Below are 15,061 nucleotides of genomic sequence, written 5' to 3'. Positions count from 1 at the left end.
ACCTCATCTTATAACCATCCTACAGAAAGCCCACAATAGAATAAAACTACTAACAGGCCGAACTTGGCGATTACACTCCTACAGTATTCTCCACATCTACAAAATCCCGCTCTGGCCCATCCTCTGCTACGAAAATATTGCATGGCTCTCCGCCCCACCGAACTTCTATAAGGCCCTCAAAATTCTCAGTGCTGTGTACTCTACTCTGTTTACTTTCCCCTTCCTGGATGCTCCACCATCTCATCAAATTCTCATCCATCCTCACCCTAGCCGAACACCTCTGCATCTCCTACACTGTCCACAAAATAGATTTCAATTATCATATTGTATCCCGTCTCATCACCAACTCTGGTATGCTGCCACACCTTCATAAACGCATCACTCTGTCCCTACATGTGTACACACAATCCGTATCCCATCCCAACCTCAACCAACTTCCTCTCCCAAACAATGAGATCTGCCCTGATATTTATCCCTCCTACCAATTTTATCTCTTCCTCACATATACCATTCCACATCAAGGCTCCACCTCCCTTCCCTCTCCATCCACACCCATTCCTGTCCTACTGCAACCACTGTCCTACCCACACGACACACTTCTCCCCAACCTCTGTCTTCCCCACCGACTGTATTTCCCACTATCCACCTAAGCTCCTATCTCTCATCTCCATAGTTTTCCTACCTAACAGACACCTATCTTTGTATCCATATCCCTCAACCCTATGGAACATACTCTACCCTCCGGCAATACTTCTAAACCTAGTGCATGTCCCTCAGATTTTCAGTGAATGTGCAGTGCTTCAGTGTTTCTATCAGATAAATTTCACCCTACTGCGAAGTGTTTTTAAAATATTTATATTTTCGTTTTTTAACTTCTGTCTTTGAGTTTTGCTTTAAAATAGAAAACAGCCCAGATATTGTTTGTATATTCTCACTATAAATTTTTTAATTCACTTGGCTGAAGAACAGAGAGCTATACCGCTGACAGCCCACTTCCCAACCAAACGTGACGAGGGGGATGAAATAACAACAACAAAAATTTATGGAGGTGACTGGAGAGCCAACGAATAAACGATTTTTTGAAGCCAGTAAAGAAAACTTAGTTGACAACATTTTCGTTATTTTGTGCAATTCATTTTAATGGTGGCTAAAACACTATCTTCTGATTTGAGGAGAGGGGAGAAAGGTGGTACGCAACGCAGTGTGTGTGTGTGTGTGTGTGTGTGTGTGTGTGTGTGTGTGTGTGTGTGTGTGTGTCTGTGTGTGTCTGTGTGTGTGTGTGTGGATGAGTGGGTGTAAATTTACCACCCACTACTGTCTTTAATTTTAAATTTCACACTAATTGTTGAATTTCCCACATTACTCTCTTGATGACATAATCAAAATGAGGTGTTTGGGCATCAGGAAAGGGGTGTGACTTATGACGTCATTGAAGGGTCGATAACCTATCCTCAGGAGCAACGACATAGGTCAGGTGATGTCACAAATGTATATAAAATGGGGGCCAGAACTAGGTCAAGGTCATTGACCTACGTCCAAAATATAGCAAAGTGACCTGTAACTGATGCACCTGTACTACATAGTAGCAAATTGCTACTGCAGCAAGTCACCCGAAATCACTGTAAAAAATGTAAGCTGATACGGTGTCGTACGTCGGAAGGGGGAGTAATGGTAGGATTCCTTGACTTGTGCCATAGGGTGGTGGGGTTTCGGGTTCCGCTGAATAGGTCAGGAGTTCACTACACTCAACTGGCGGCTACACGGGTAGCGGGGGCTGTGTGGCGTGGACTGGGCGGTTTTTTAGGTTAGAAGGCCTCGGGAAAGTACGGGGTGGGCTGCAATCTCAAAGGGTGCATGGCAAATACAGGACGTGCTTGGATCAAGGAACAGTCGGAATTGTAGTTATAAATTGTTGTAGTCGTGCTGGGAAAGTCCCTGAGTTACAAGCGCTAATAGAAAGCACAGAAGCTGAAATCGTTATTGGTACAGAAAGCTGGCTAAAGCCTGAAATAAGTTCTGCAGAAATTTTTACGAAGTCTCAGACGGTGTTCAGGAAAGATAGATTAGGCAGAATTGGTGGTGGAGTGTTTGTGTCTGTCAGTAGTAGTTTATCTTGTAGTGAAGTCGAAGTAGATACTCAGTGCGAATTGGTATGGGTGGAGTTTACACTTAACAGCCGAACTAAGTTAATAATTGGCTCCTTCTACCGACCCCCAGACTCCGATGACATAGTTACTGAACAGTTCAGAGAAAATTTGATTCTCGTAACAAATAAGTACCCCACTCATACGGTTATAGGTGGTGGGGACTTCAACCTTCCCTCAATATGTTGGCAAAAATACTTGTTCAAAACCGGTGGTAGGCAGAAAACATCTTCCGAGATTGTCCTAAATGCTTCCTCCGAAAATTATTTCGAGCAGTTAGTCCACGAACCCACGCGAATTGTAAATGGATGCGAAAACACACTTGACCTCTTAGCCACAAACAATCCAGAGCTAATAGAGAGCGTCATGACTGATACAGGGATTAGTGATCACAAGGTCGTTGTAGCTAGGCTCAATACCGTTTCTTCCAAATCCACCAGAAACAAACGCAAAATAATTTTATTTAAAAAAGCCGATAAAGTGTCACTAGAAGCCTTGCTAAGAGACAATCTCCATTCCTTCCGAACTAACTATGCAAATGTAGACGAGATGTGGCTCAAATTCAAAGATATAGTAGCAACAGCAATTGAGAGATTCATACCTCATAAATTGGTAAGAGATGGAACTGATCCCCCATGGTACACAAAACAGGTCCGAACGCTGTTGCAGAGGCAACGGAAAAAGCATGCGAAGTTCAGAAGAACGCGAAATCCCGAAGATTGGCTAAACTTTTTTAAGACGCGCGAAATTTGGCACGGACTTCAATGCGAGATGCCTTTAATAGGTTCCACAACGAAACATTGTCTCGAAATTTGGTAGAAAATCCGAAGAAATTCTGGTCGTATGTAAAGTACACAAGCGGCAAGACGCAGTCAATACCTTCGCTGCGCAGTTCCGATGGTACTGTTACCGACGACTGTGCCGCTAAAGCAGAGTTATTGAACGCTGTTTTCCGAAATTCCTTCACCAGGAAAGACGAATGGAATATTCCAGAATTTGAAACACGAACAGCTGCTAGCATGAGTTTCTTAGAAGTAGATACCTTAGGGGTTGCGAAGCAACTCAAATCGCTTGATACGGGCAAGTCTTCAGGTCCAGATTGTATACTGATTAGGTTCCTTTCAGATTACGCTGATACAGTAGCTCCCTACTTAGCAATCATATACAACCGCTCGCTCACCGATAGATCTGTACCTACAGATTGGAAAATTGCGCAGGTCACACCAGTGTTTAAGAAGGGTAGTAGGAGTAATCCATCGAACTACAGACCTATATCACTGACGTCGGTTTACAGTAGGGTTTTGGAGCATATACTGTATTCAAACATTATGAATCACCTCGAAGGGAACGATCTATTGATACGTAATCAGCATGGTTTCAGAAAACATCGTTCTTGTGCAACGCAGCTAGCTCTTTATTCGCACGAAGTAATGGCCGCTGTCGACAGGGGATCTCAGGTTGATTCCGTTTTTCTGGATTTCCGGAAAGCTTTTGACACCGTTCCTCACAAGCGACTTCTAATCAAGCTGCGGGCCTATGGGGTATCGTCTCAGTTGTGCGACTGGATTCGTGATTTCCTGTCAGGAAGGTCGCAGTTCGTAGTAATAGACGGCAAATCATCGAGTAAAACTGAAGTGATATCAGGTGTTCCCCAGGGAAGCGTCCTGGGACCTCTGCTGTTCCTGATCTATATAAATGACCTGGGTGACAATCTGAGCAGTTCTCTTAGGTTGTTCGCAGATGATGCTGTAATTTACCGTCTAGTAAGGTCATCCGAAGACCAGTATCAGTTGCAAAGCGATTTAGAAAAGATTGCTATATGGTGTGGCAGGTGGCAGTTGACGCTAAATAATGAAAAGTGTGAGGTGATCCACATGAGTTCCAAAAGAAATCCGTTGGAATTCGATTACTCAATAAATAGTACAATTCTCAAGGCTGTCAATTCAACTAAGTATCTGGGTGTTAAAATCACGAACAACTTCAGTTGGAAAGACCACATAGATAATATTGTGGGGAAGGCGAGCCAAAGGTTGCGTTTAATTGGCAGGACACTTAGAAGATGCAACAAGTCCACTAAAGAGACAGCTTACACTACACTCGTTCGTCTTCCGTTAGAATATTGCTGCGCGGTGTGGGATCCTTAGCAGGTGGGATTGACGGAGGACATCGAAAGGGTGCAAAAAAGGGCAGCTCGTTTTGTATTATCACGAAATAGGGGAGAGAGTGTGGAAATATGATACGCGAGTTGGGATGGAAGTCATTAAAGCAAAGACGTTTTTCGTCGCGGCGAGATCTATTTACGAAATTTCAGTCACCAACCTTCTCTTCCGAATGCGAAAATATTTTGTTGAGCCCAACCTACATAGGTAGGAATGATCATCAAAACAAAATAAGAGAAATCAGAGCTCGAACAGAAAGGTTTAGGTGTTCGTTTTTCCCGCGCGCTGTTCGGGAGTGGAATGGTAGAGAGATAGTATGATTTTGGTTCGATGAACCCTCTCCCAAGCACTTAAATGTGAATTGCAGAGTCGTCATGTAGATGTAGATGTACCTCAAGGAAACTGCTCACAGGTCAACTCGCCGGCGGAGGTAGTGATGGCCACGTACCTCGACTGTGACCGCAAATAACTGAGACAACAAAGAGACATAACACGGGATTTCGGTGGTTTTACAGACTCACCGTTTCAATGTTTCCGTTGGGCTAGTGCACCAATCTGGCTTCAGTACCAACACAAGTGCCGCCCGCTATGGAGAGCGGTTCTGGGCGCTTCAGTCCGGAACCGCACTACTGCTACGGTCGCAGGTTCGAATCCTGCCTCGGGCATGGATGTGTGTGATGTCCTTAGGTTAGTTAGGTTTAAGTAGTTCTAAGTCTAGGGGACTGATGACCTCAGATGTTAAGTCCCATAGTGCCTAGAACCATTTCGAACGAACACAACTGGTGGAGGGGGGGGGGGGGGGCGGTGACCTGAAAGAACCACCTCCAACTCTTCCCTTGTCTAAACCAATGCCGAGGAGCCCTTACAGTTAGCAAGATGTGGCCAAGTTATGCCGAAGTCAGTTTAGGTATATTGCGTTCAGGTGTCTAGGCACCAGGCAGTAGAGTGTCCCTCCTTCCAACGACCAAAATTTTCGCCCTGTTTACCGATCTGAGTCTTATGAGGCAGCTTCCCCTCCCTTATTTGCACCATTACCGTTTGCTCAAATAAACACCCTAATATTGTCACACTACATCCAACCATAGTAGTAATTGGGACGATCCTAGTTGCGTAACTAGCTGCTCTGGCAATTTACAACTAACAAATTTATTTAGCCGATTAATTTCAATATTTAAGCAATAACTTTTCAGAGAGAGGACAGCAGCTGCTCTTTCGCACCAAATCAGAAACGAAGTGCTACAAGTTGGGCCGAACAAGTCCGTCGGCGTATTTCTGTCCTCGCACTCGTCGCCACGAAGGATCTCAAACAGAACAAGCACAAGCACAAGCAATTCATAAACATGGACAGAAATAAAGTCTGGAACATTTCACTATTTTTCGAACGTAGATTCCATATTTCTGCTTTTATGGTAGGAATTTAATTTTAACTGTTACATATAAAAGCAATTTATGTATCACTATTAATGCTACTGTAAGTTCTAAGTAGTGAAGTAAATGTATGGGCATTGAATGCAATGGCTTCCATTCATGACACTCACAGATTCTGGCATACTGTAGAAAATAACTACCTTATCTGACTGTTTTCTCTTTTCTTTTCTACAGCTTGACCATTACTGCGTCGTGTCCCATGAACCTGCAGTATTTTCCCATGGACAGGCAACTGTGTCATATTGAAATCGAGAGTTGTAAGTACCACATAAGTTCATTTACTGTAATAACTAACACTTATTGCAAACTACATTCTTAAAATAGACTCTTTTAACTTGGAAATTAGCATTTCTATAACAAAACACTGTGTGCTTAATCAGTCACTTCATAGTCTTTATTTAATATGTCCAAGTTCTTATTTTCCAGAACATAGCCTATTAAAAGTATATTAACTCGTGCCTTTTGATTAATGTAACAGTAGTTCTTTGCAGTTAAGGTTGCTGTTACGAGATGGCTGTATATTTAAAGTGTATTTGTAAATACTTGTAGTGTAATATCTTCCCTGTTGTGTATACTGTACATTTTGTGTTTCATTTTTTTTAATTAATTTCGGTCTCCTTCTCAAAAACAGCACTAAACGTCGTGCCCGGGGAAGGGAGACATTGTTCTGTATAACAATACAAAACAAAACAACAAATAGAGTCTCTTTGCAAAAAAAAGTTATACATACTGCTGCACAGTTGTTTGTGGCGCACTACGCACAGCAAGACTCTGTCAGACAAGTACTAGAGAAACAAAAGCAGTTAACTGTATGTATATCCGGGAAAACAAGCCGAAACTTGCCAAGGATGAGCAGTCAAAACAGAGCAACAGGCAGTACTGACTGAACCTGCATTGTGCATCTAATGACCAAGTGGCACCGCTGCTGACCGGTGTGTAGGCGAGGCCGCCACCCGCACAGCTGCCGCAGCACCACGCCACCACCGCACCACGCACCAAGCACCAAGCCACGCCCCCGCCACACCCACACGTGCTCCGCCCCGCCCCGCATGTCCGCCTACGCCGCTTCTCAGCTTCTAGGCCCTCGGAAACGCTCGCTTCCGTTTCCAGCTGTTTGTCTTCTTTTTTTTCTCCCTTACTTTCTAAGCCTGTTTATTTACTAATAAAACGACGCGGTAAAAAGAGATCGCTTCTTCTGTGTCTTTGACCATCCACAATTCAAATCTCAGCCCCCTCCCCTTTCCTCAACAAATAAATAAAATGCCGCTCCCTTATAAACGCCATCCTAGTTTTATTCACTCCAGCATGAGCGAGGGAAGGGTAAACACTAGTGGCGACCCTGGGTGAAGAGCTTCTGCCAATCGGCTAGTCGCGTGCCATACTGCGCTTCTCGTTTTTCGTAGTTGCCAACCCACTTGCATGCGTCACAGTTGTTCACTGATTCGAGACTCGTACACAGGTATGCTCAGACAGTTTCTGATAAAGAAACGTAACGTAGAAGAATACAAATAAATGATCTCGTCAGATCTTTCCGTAGCGACGAGGCCTAGGTCGACGACAGGTAATAATTGACGCGGTATCGAAATGAGCACTGCCTGCCTGAAAATATCTGTGTACGACTTTCCAGAATTTTTCTTCCCACGCTTTCGCCATACCAGAGTTATAAACGCCTTAGCTGAGCTGTGCCTTGACTTCTGTTTTCTTCTTTCTTTACTTTCCTCTTTTAGTTTTCTTCCCATTTCTTTGTAGCAAGTACGGTAGCGATCACAACTTTTTATTTCAAAATAATGGTTAAACATAATGTTTTTTAATCGTAACATTATTTTAATTCATTTAGCGAAACTTATTTTTTTTTCATCATCAGGAATGTTATCCCTTTTTTTTAATATATTATTGAAAATGAAAGCTACTATATAAAACTGTTTATAGTTCCCCGTCTCTTTTTTCTTTTTACTCACAGTTGGATACACAATGCGTGATATTCGATACAAATGGAAGGACGGGAATAGATCAGTAGGTATCTCCACGGAGGTGCAACTGCCTCAGTTCCGCGTCCTCGGGCATATACAGAGGGAGACCGAAGTTAACCTGACCACAGGTAGAGTTCGCTAGTTCTGCTGCGCTGTCGGTGCGGGAATTGACGCCTGCCTCTCCGCCGCAGCTTCGCCCTTCCTAAACGATCAAATCTCACGGGCGGAAGTCGTCTGCGGCGCTCAACACGGAATAAAAAGAAAAAGCAAAAAATAAATAAAAACTTGCGTCCCTTCCCGCACCCGACAGCACTCATCTCAATACGTGTTGCGCACGTCCTCGCCCTTGTACAGCTGAGGACACTGCCAAATGTTTGTGTGTAAGATTTGTGTGTGCGCGCTTGTGTGCATGTGTAACGTACACGTACTGGAGTGGTGGCGCGTGCGGGGTCTGAACAGCCGCCTCGGAGGCTGGAGGTCCGGTTCTGCTCCTCCGGGGCGCGAGCCTTCGGTCCCCGCACGCGCGCGTGAAAGAGAGCGCATAACGTGTTACGTGCTTTGTGTCAAGAGGGTTGCACCACACTCTCCCTGTTTCTTCCCAGTTGGGTATACAATGAGGGACATCCGCTATAAATGGAACGAGGGGCCAAACTCTGTGGGCGTCTCGAATGAGGTGTCCTTGCCGCAATTCAAAGTATTGGGACATCGCCAGAGGGCTATGGAAATTAGTCTCACCACAGGTATTGTCTCGAGTCGCTAGCCAGTTGCTCGTAGCCGGGCCTGCCGCGCTGCCACGGACCGCAGGTACAGTGCGAGCCGCTGCCGCCGTTGCCCCATTCGCCACCCGCCGACCGCTTCGCCCCTAGCCATGCCCCCCCACCCGTGCCTGATCCCCTCACTCACCCTCTGCTCCGCCTAGTAGCTGCAGCCTAACCTCTGGAAACTGATTTCAGGAGCCAGTAAGCAAAGCGACTCGTCCCATTCGTCTGCGTTGATCACTACTTTTTGAGAAGTCAAGCCACGTTCACTAACATCGTTCTACAACACTGTGGATCAGACATCTTACCACATGACAAGTATAAAAGAAGGACTCGAAAATAAAAATCGTTGCAAGAGCGTGCTTACAAACGCCATAAAAAAGATAGTTACCTTCTGACTTACATTGTTGCCCACAGTTCGCCAGCATAATACATGGTTCTTCTCTATACGTGAACACGTTCTCTAATTCGCGAGTCACACAGTTCGGTTTTCAACTTAAGCACTTATTCAGTAGCGACATCGAAAACTCTTCTGAGAAACGAGAGTGTCAGGTTTTACCGCATATCAAGCAGTTGATACTGAAACTAGACGTTGCCGCCATTTACCGTGGTTGGGACTCTCCGAGCCATCTAGGATGTGAGATTCCGTCCAGGTCAAGATACAAAATTAAACAGTAACTTCGTTCCCGGGTGTACAAGATTATTTCTTCGCCTTCGTTAAGGGGGTAGGACGTCAAACGGGCCTACTTGGAGCAGGAGAGGCACCACAGGACATTTCTGTGGTGTGCATACTGTAACACCTTCAGTACACATACCATCAGATTATTTGACTTGTCGCTCTAACGAAGTAGAGCAAGTGTCAGCAATATGTCTCGTGGTCTTATCGTGGCGTGTTTATCTTCTGCCGTTTGGTCAGACGATAGAAATGCCACTTGCACGCTTAGAGTAGCAGATTGACGGTGACCAACTTTAAACAGAACTAGATTAATTTTCACACACATTTATTAAAATAATAACAAGCATAAAAATTACTTAACTTGGTTCTGGATGCTATTTACAGTTGACAATCTGAAGTTCCTTTGGTATTGGTACGTTAATCTTATTCTCACATATATCTCTGATACTTGACAAAAGTGTCTATACATTTATCTTCATGGCTATGTACAGGAATATGGTAATCTTACTAGGCGCAGACTGAAACTTGACTATAGACTGATACAGACAAATGTAGAACTCGTACAGACTGGTACAGACTAATGCAGAGTCACTAATCGGAGGTCTGTACACTCGTTATAATACCTCGCGCGTTGATGTATCACTGCACGAGTGTGATCCGCGAGGAGAAAAGGTTCTACGTTAGCAGCAATCTCATTGGCTGCGTTACATATTAATACGCGGATCGGCGGAAGCAGGATTTGGTCCATCTCTTATGGCAGCGCCATCTCGTAGTGCGCTGTTGTGCTTAGTGGGGCGCGCTCTAGTGGGAAAGTTGTGTACGCGCTGACTACGCGAAACTATGTACACAACAATTTCAATTTCCAGTGTCTATACTTTTACAAATAAATTCATAAAACTTTGTCAGCATGACCAGGAAGGATTCAGAATTCACACTCATAGCAGTGGAAGTTCTAAAACATAACGAAGTAATTTTTTTTTTTACGTGCGAAATTTCATCATTTTTTTCACTTACTAATGGCAGCATTTGTTGCTATAGGTACACTTTTCTTCATAAGTAAGAGAGATTCTTCGATGAATTTTGCACAGCATACAAACCATACTTAAAGGTGTATGAAACTCTAGAATTTTCCAAATGTATTAAAAACTGTGGTAAAAATTGAGGTAATTAACTATAAAATTTGTGTTTTTTCTAAACATGAAGTTTAAAATATAACAGTTCATTCGTTTTTTCATAAATTAAATAAATTCTAGAGTTTCATACACCTGTGATTATGGTATGTATGATGTGCAAAATTCATCCAAGAATCTCTCTAGCATATGAAGAAAAGTGTACCTGTAGCAACAAATGCAGCCATTAGTAAGTGAAAAAAATGATGAAATTTCACACGTAAAAAAAATTTATTTTGTTATGTTTTCGAACTTCCACTGCAATGAATGTGAATTCCGAATCCTTTCTGGTGATGCTGACAAAGTTTTATGAATTCATTTGTAAAAGTATAGACACTGGAAATTAAAATATCCTGTGGTGCCTCTCCTGCTCCAACTCGGTCCGTTTGACGTCCTACCCGCTTTAAGTGATTGTGTACCACTGTAAGTGACTTAAATACAAAATATGTAACGTGTCAGCACGAACTGCATATTCCCCAATCAAACTAGCGACACAGTAACTACTGAGAAAGAATTTGCAGCAACCAGTCACTATATTTTAATATTTACCCTATATCCGTCTATTGCGTTCGATTAACTCTCTTCTAAGGAGGGTGAAAATTATAAAATAAATGGGAGCCCAAATATTTCCTCTCAACACTCGCTTCTTTGTTCTTCTTTGGAGTGTGGCGTCGGCATCCGTTAAATCCTAACCTTCCTTCCTTTTGAGTATGGCTGCAGAAGTCTTAGCAGAACACACTATAAACACATCTTTTTCCTCTTATGGGCATTAAGTTGTAGCATAACAACATGTACAAAATTTGTTTATTGTATAGTCTGCTAAGATTGCCGTAGTTATAGCCATAAGAAGGCATTAGATATCATGGCCAGATTGATGCCGTGTTGACTCACTTCCAGAAGATATTCGATGTACGTAGTTGCATATTGTCGCCTAGTGATTAAAATACGAGTCTAACGAATGTCATACCACTTTTGTGACTGGACTGAAGATTAAGGATATATGTTGATAATCCTGAGACGTACTGTGTCTCACCTTTATCTTCGATAATGGTGTAGGCCACAACAACGAATTAAAATTTGTATCAGGACCAGGATTCGAACACATGTCCCCTGCTTATTAGGCAGATGCGCTATTCATTACACAACACTGGCACTGAAGTACTACAACCACAGGGACTTCCGTAGTATGGTTCCATCATCGACCCAAATTCCAGCTTGTGCCTCAGCCCATCACTATTCCCGTTCTACACTCGAATCAGTATAGCCAAGACTCTCCGACACTGAAATAGCACCTTAGCAATACTATCAATTTATGATTAATATATCACCTATGCCCGAGATACAGGCAAGATTAACCCCATTTCGCTCACGGATAAGCTGCTAATCCAGTAACAGAGAGCCTTGGCACTACTGATCCAACATTTGAAGGAGAATAGTAATGGGCTGGAGCGTGAGATGCAATTTGTGTCGGTGAGGGAAACATACTATAGTCTGTTCAGATGTGACATCTCTAGCGCCATTGTGGTGTAGATGTAACGAATATCGGGTTTGTCTACTATGCAGTAGACCAGGATTCGAATAGTGGCACTATTATAAATCTTAATTAATTGCTTTGGCCTATATTTTTATAATGGATTGAATATTTCTTAGCAAACACTACACGCTATGTTTTCCTTAAAGGAGAGAATCTTCGAGTATAAAAGTAACTTCAGGCGTACATCAAAATCTACGAGATTACTCTGCAGTTCATAATTAAATGCCTGGCAGGATTAATCTAACCATCTTCAAGCTATTTCTCTACTGTTCCACTTTCGAACGCAAATGAATGTTATAGGACTATCACATTTCTCAGTATATATAAATATAATTGACCTACTGCATAACATGGGAATCCCCGTGAGATTTTTCTCGGATGACATTGTTCTATACAGAGAAGTCGAAATACTAGAAAATTGAAGCGAAATACAGGAGGATCGAACCCTGCTGCAAATGATTGGTAATTCACCCTCACCATAAACAAATGTATCTTATTGCACATAAATGGGTAGAAATACCTGTTACTGTAAAATTACATGATTGAAGAACAATTACTGGAAACAGTCGCATTCATTAAATGTCTGGAAATATACGTAAGGAGCGATTTAAAGTGGAACGACCACATAAATATCATTCCAGGTAAGACAGCAGCAGAACTGAGATTCATTATAAGAATCCATCCACGGATGAGGTACCTTGCAAAACTCTCGTACAGCCAATACTTGAATCTTGTTTGTCAGTCTGGGATCTGTTCCAGATAGAAAATACCGAGGTTCCAAATAAAAGTAGCGCGTTTTGTCAAAGGTTCACTTAGCAAGTGTGGAAGCGCCACGGAGATGCTCATGCAAATGCAGTGGCAGACGCTACGAGAGAGGCGTTGTGAATCATACCTCTTACGCATATCTTGCGTAAAGACTGTCCATGTAAAATCAGAGATCCGAGCTGACACGGTGACATACTAACAACCGTACTTTCTGCGGCCTGGAACAGGAAAGAAAAGAAGTGATAGTAGCACACAAATGTACTCTCCGCCGCACACGAAAATGTGTTTTGCGGAGTTAAGGTGTAGACCTAGATGAAGAAGCAGCGAGCATTGAGAACAAACCTCTGTGGCAAACTTAAATATGCCCTTTCCGCAGATGAGTGTGAAAACTCCCCAGAAAATTATTTTGGAGAACTAAATGACTGATTGTTGCAAATCCTCTGCCACTACCACACGGTAGGGTCACGGTGATCCGTACTCCATTATGGAGCAAATCAAATTCTGTAACATTTTGTAGGCATCCGCGTATTTACGTAATCGTCAAGGTGACATGGAATTGCGCGTAACCCATGCTGTCTGCAGCAAACCGAAGTGTTGTCTTTGGCTACAAACGTATCTGTGATTGAAAGCAGCTAAATTCGCTCCCTGTCAGTAGGCACATACAAATTGAGGCCTGTCTGCGTTTCAAAATTGATGTCATCGCTTATTAATAAGCCTCAAAGCATGTGTACAGATTTTTTCCGAAATCCAATTTCTCGACAGGAATGACAGAAACGAAACACATTTTGACCCCAGTCTAGAAAACTGCTGATGTAAACTTCATTCCGTGTAGCAAAGAAAATTGCAACAAGGAAACTGGTGTATTTAAAACGCTGTGATGGATGTTTTATGATGATGGTGCTAGTTAATATAGTCTTATCAGTAAATTTAACAAGTAATCCTACCCAAGAGATACTTTCGATTTTGATCAGCTTACAATATGTTGCAGTCTAGAGCGAAATAAGAAACACCCCCTTGAAATATCAATGAGCATTCTGCATTTTTTGACCAGAGCAATTGCGTGCTGCCTCATTATTGTACAGGTCTACAACAATGTTACAGCAATAACGTAGAAACCATTTCAGGTATATCATAGTTAAATCTGAAAAGATTACAACTGGAAAAAAATTGCATCAAATGTAAAAAGAAAACACAAATACAGTACAAGATATAAAGTGTTTCATAAAATTAAAAGAAAGTGTATATAGAACAATGACGAAGAGTATACACTTGGAATATATTTATCTGGGAAGGACTTAAAAATTCCAACATGACAACTGGCATTGAACTTGACACACATCGGGCGCGTGTAGAGTGAAACAGATATTTCTAGCTTATTTCTGACAAATGCGGCATTGGAATACCACTTCTTCATATATGATAGAATTTGGTATTAACCAAGCTGTGCTTTTGCTCTTACTCAAAAGTCGAAAAGAAAAAACTAATAGTGGGGAAAGAGGATTTCTGAACATTACTTTTTCGGTAGATCTGGGTGTATCGTTGTAACGTACATTAAAAACCATAGAACTTTTATTTGAAATTTTTTATATCTGTTACCGTTACCGTGAACAAAATGTATGAGACAGGCGAAATATGTTCAGACTTCGAGAAGAATATAATAATTCCAATCCCAAAGAAAGCAGGTGTTGACAGATGTGAAAATTACCGAACTATCAGTTTAATAAGCCACGGCTGCAAAATACTAACACAAACTCTTTACAGACGAATGTAAAAACTGGTAGAAGTCGACCTCTTGGAAGATCAGTTTGGATTCCGTAGAAATGTTGGAACACGTGAGGCAATACTGACCCTACGACTTATCTTAGAAAATATATTAAGGTAAGGCGCACCTACATTTCTAGCATTTGTAGATTTAGAGAAAGCTTTTGACAATGTTGACTGGAACACTCTCTTTCAAATTCTGAAGGTGACAGGGCTAAAATACAGGGAGCAAAAGGCTTTTTACAATTTGTACAGAAACCAGATGGCAGTTACAAGAGTCGAGGGGCATGAAAGGGAAGCAGTGGTTGGGAATGGAGTGAGACAGGGTTGTAGCCTATCCCCGATCTTATTCAATCAGTATATTGAACAAGCAGTAAAGGAAACGAACGAAAAAATTCGGAGTATGTATTTAAATCCATGGAGAAGAAATAAAAACTTTGAGGTTCGCCGATGACATTTTAATTCTGTCAGAGACAGCAAAGGACCTTGAAGAGGAGCTGAATGGAATGGACAGTGTCTTGAAAGGCGGATATAAGATGGACGTCAACAAAAGCAAAACGAGGTTAATGGAATGTAGTCGAATTAAGACGAGTGATGCTGAGGGACTGAGACAATTAAAGTAGTAGATGAGTTTTGCTATTTGGGAAGCGAAAAACTGATGATGGTCGAAGTAGAGAGGATATAAAATGTAGACTGG

At 42.3% G+C, this 15,061-nt stretch overlaps 1 protein-coding gene across 5 annotated transcripts in view; it reads left to right on the top strand.

The window, feature by feature from the left end:
• LOC126188873 (gamma-aminobutyric acid receptor subunit beta) overlaps positions 1-15,061 on the top strand; it is a 621,229-nt gene that overhangs the window by 488,166 nt on the left and 118,002 nt on the right. For 3 of the 5 annotated variants that reach the window (XM_049930533.1, XM_049930536.1, XM_049930532.1), the window contains exons 5-6: positions 5,906-5,988; positions 8,304-8,441. In XM_049930533.1, the coding sequence (XP_049786490.1) occupies positions 5,906-5,988; positions 8,304-8,441 (221 nt within the window). Of the gene's footprint in view, positions 1-5,905; positions 5,989-7,691; positions 7,830-8,303; positions 8,442-15,061 lie in introns of all 5 variants that reach the window. The other 2 variants (XM_049930535.1, XM_049930534.1) reach the window with 1 other exon arrangement.

This window comes from Schistocerca cancellata, chromosome 5, assembly GCF_023864275.1.
Source record: "Schistocerca cancellata isolate TAMUIC-IGC-003103 chromosome 5, iqSchCanc2.1, whole genome shotgun sequence".
In the NCBI taxonomy this organism is placed as follows: Eukaryota; Metazoa; Arthropoda; class Insecta; order Orthoptera; family Acrididae; genus Schistocerca; species Schistocerca cancellata.
Note: the sequence above shows the minus strand (reverse complement) of the source record. Positions and strands in the feature narration are given on the sequence as shown.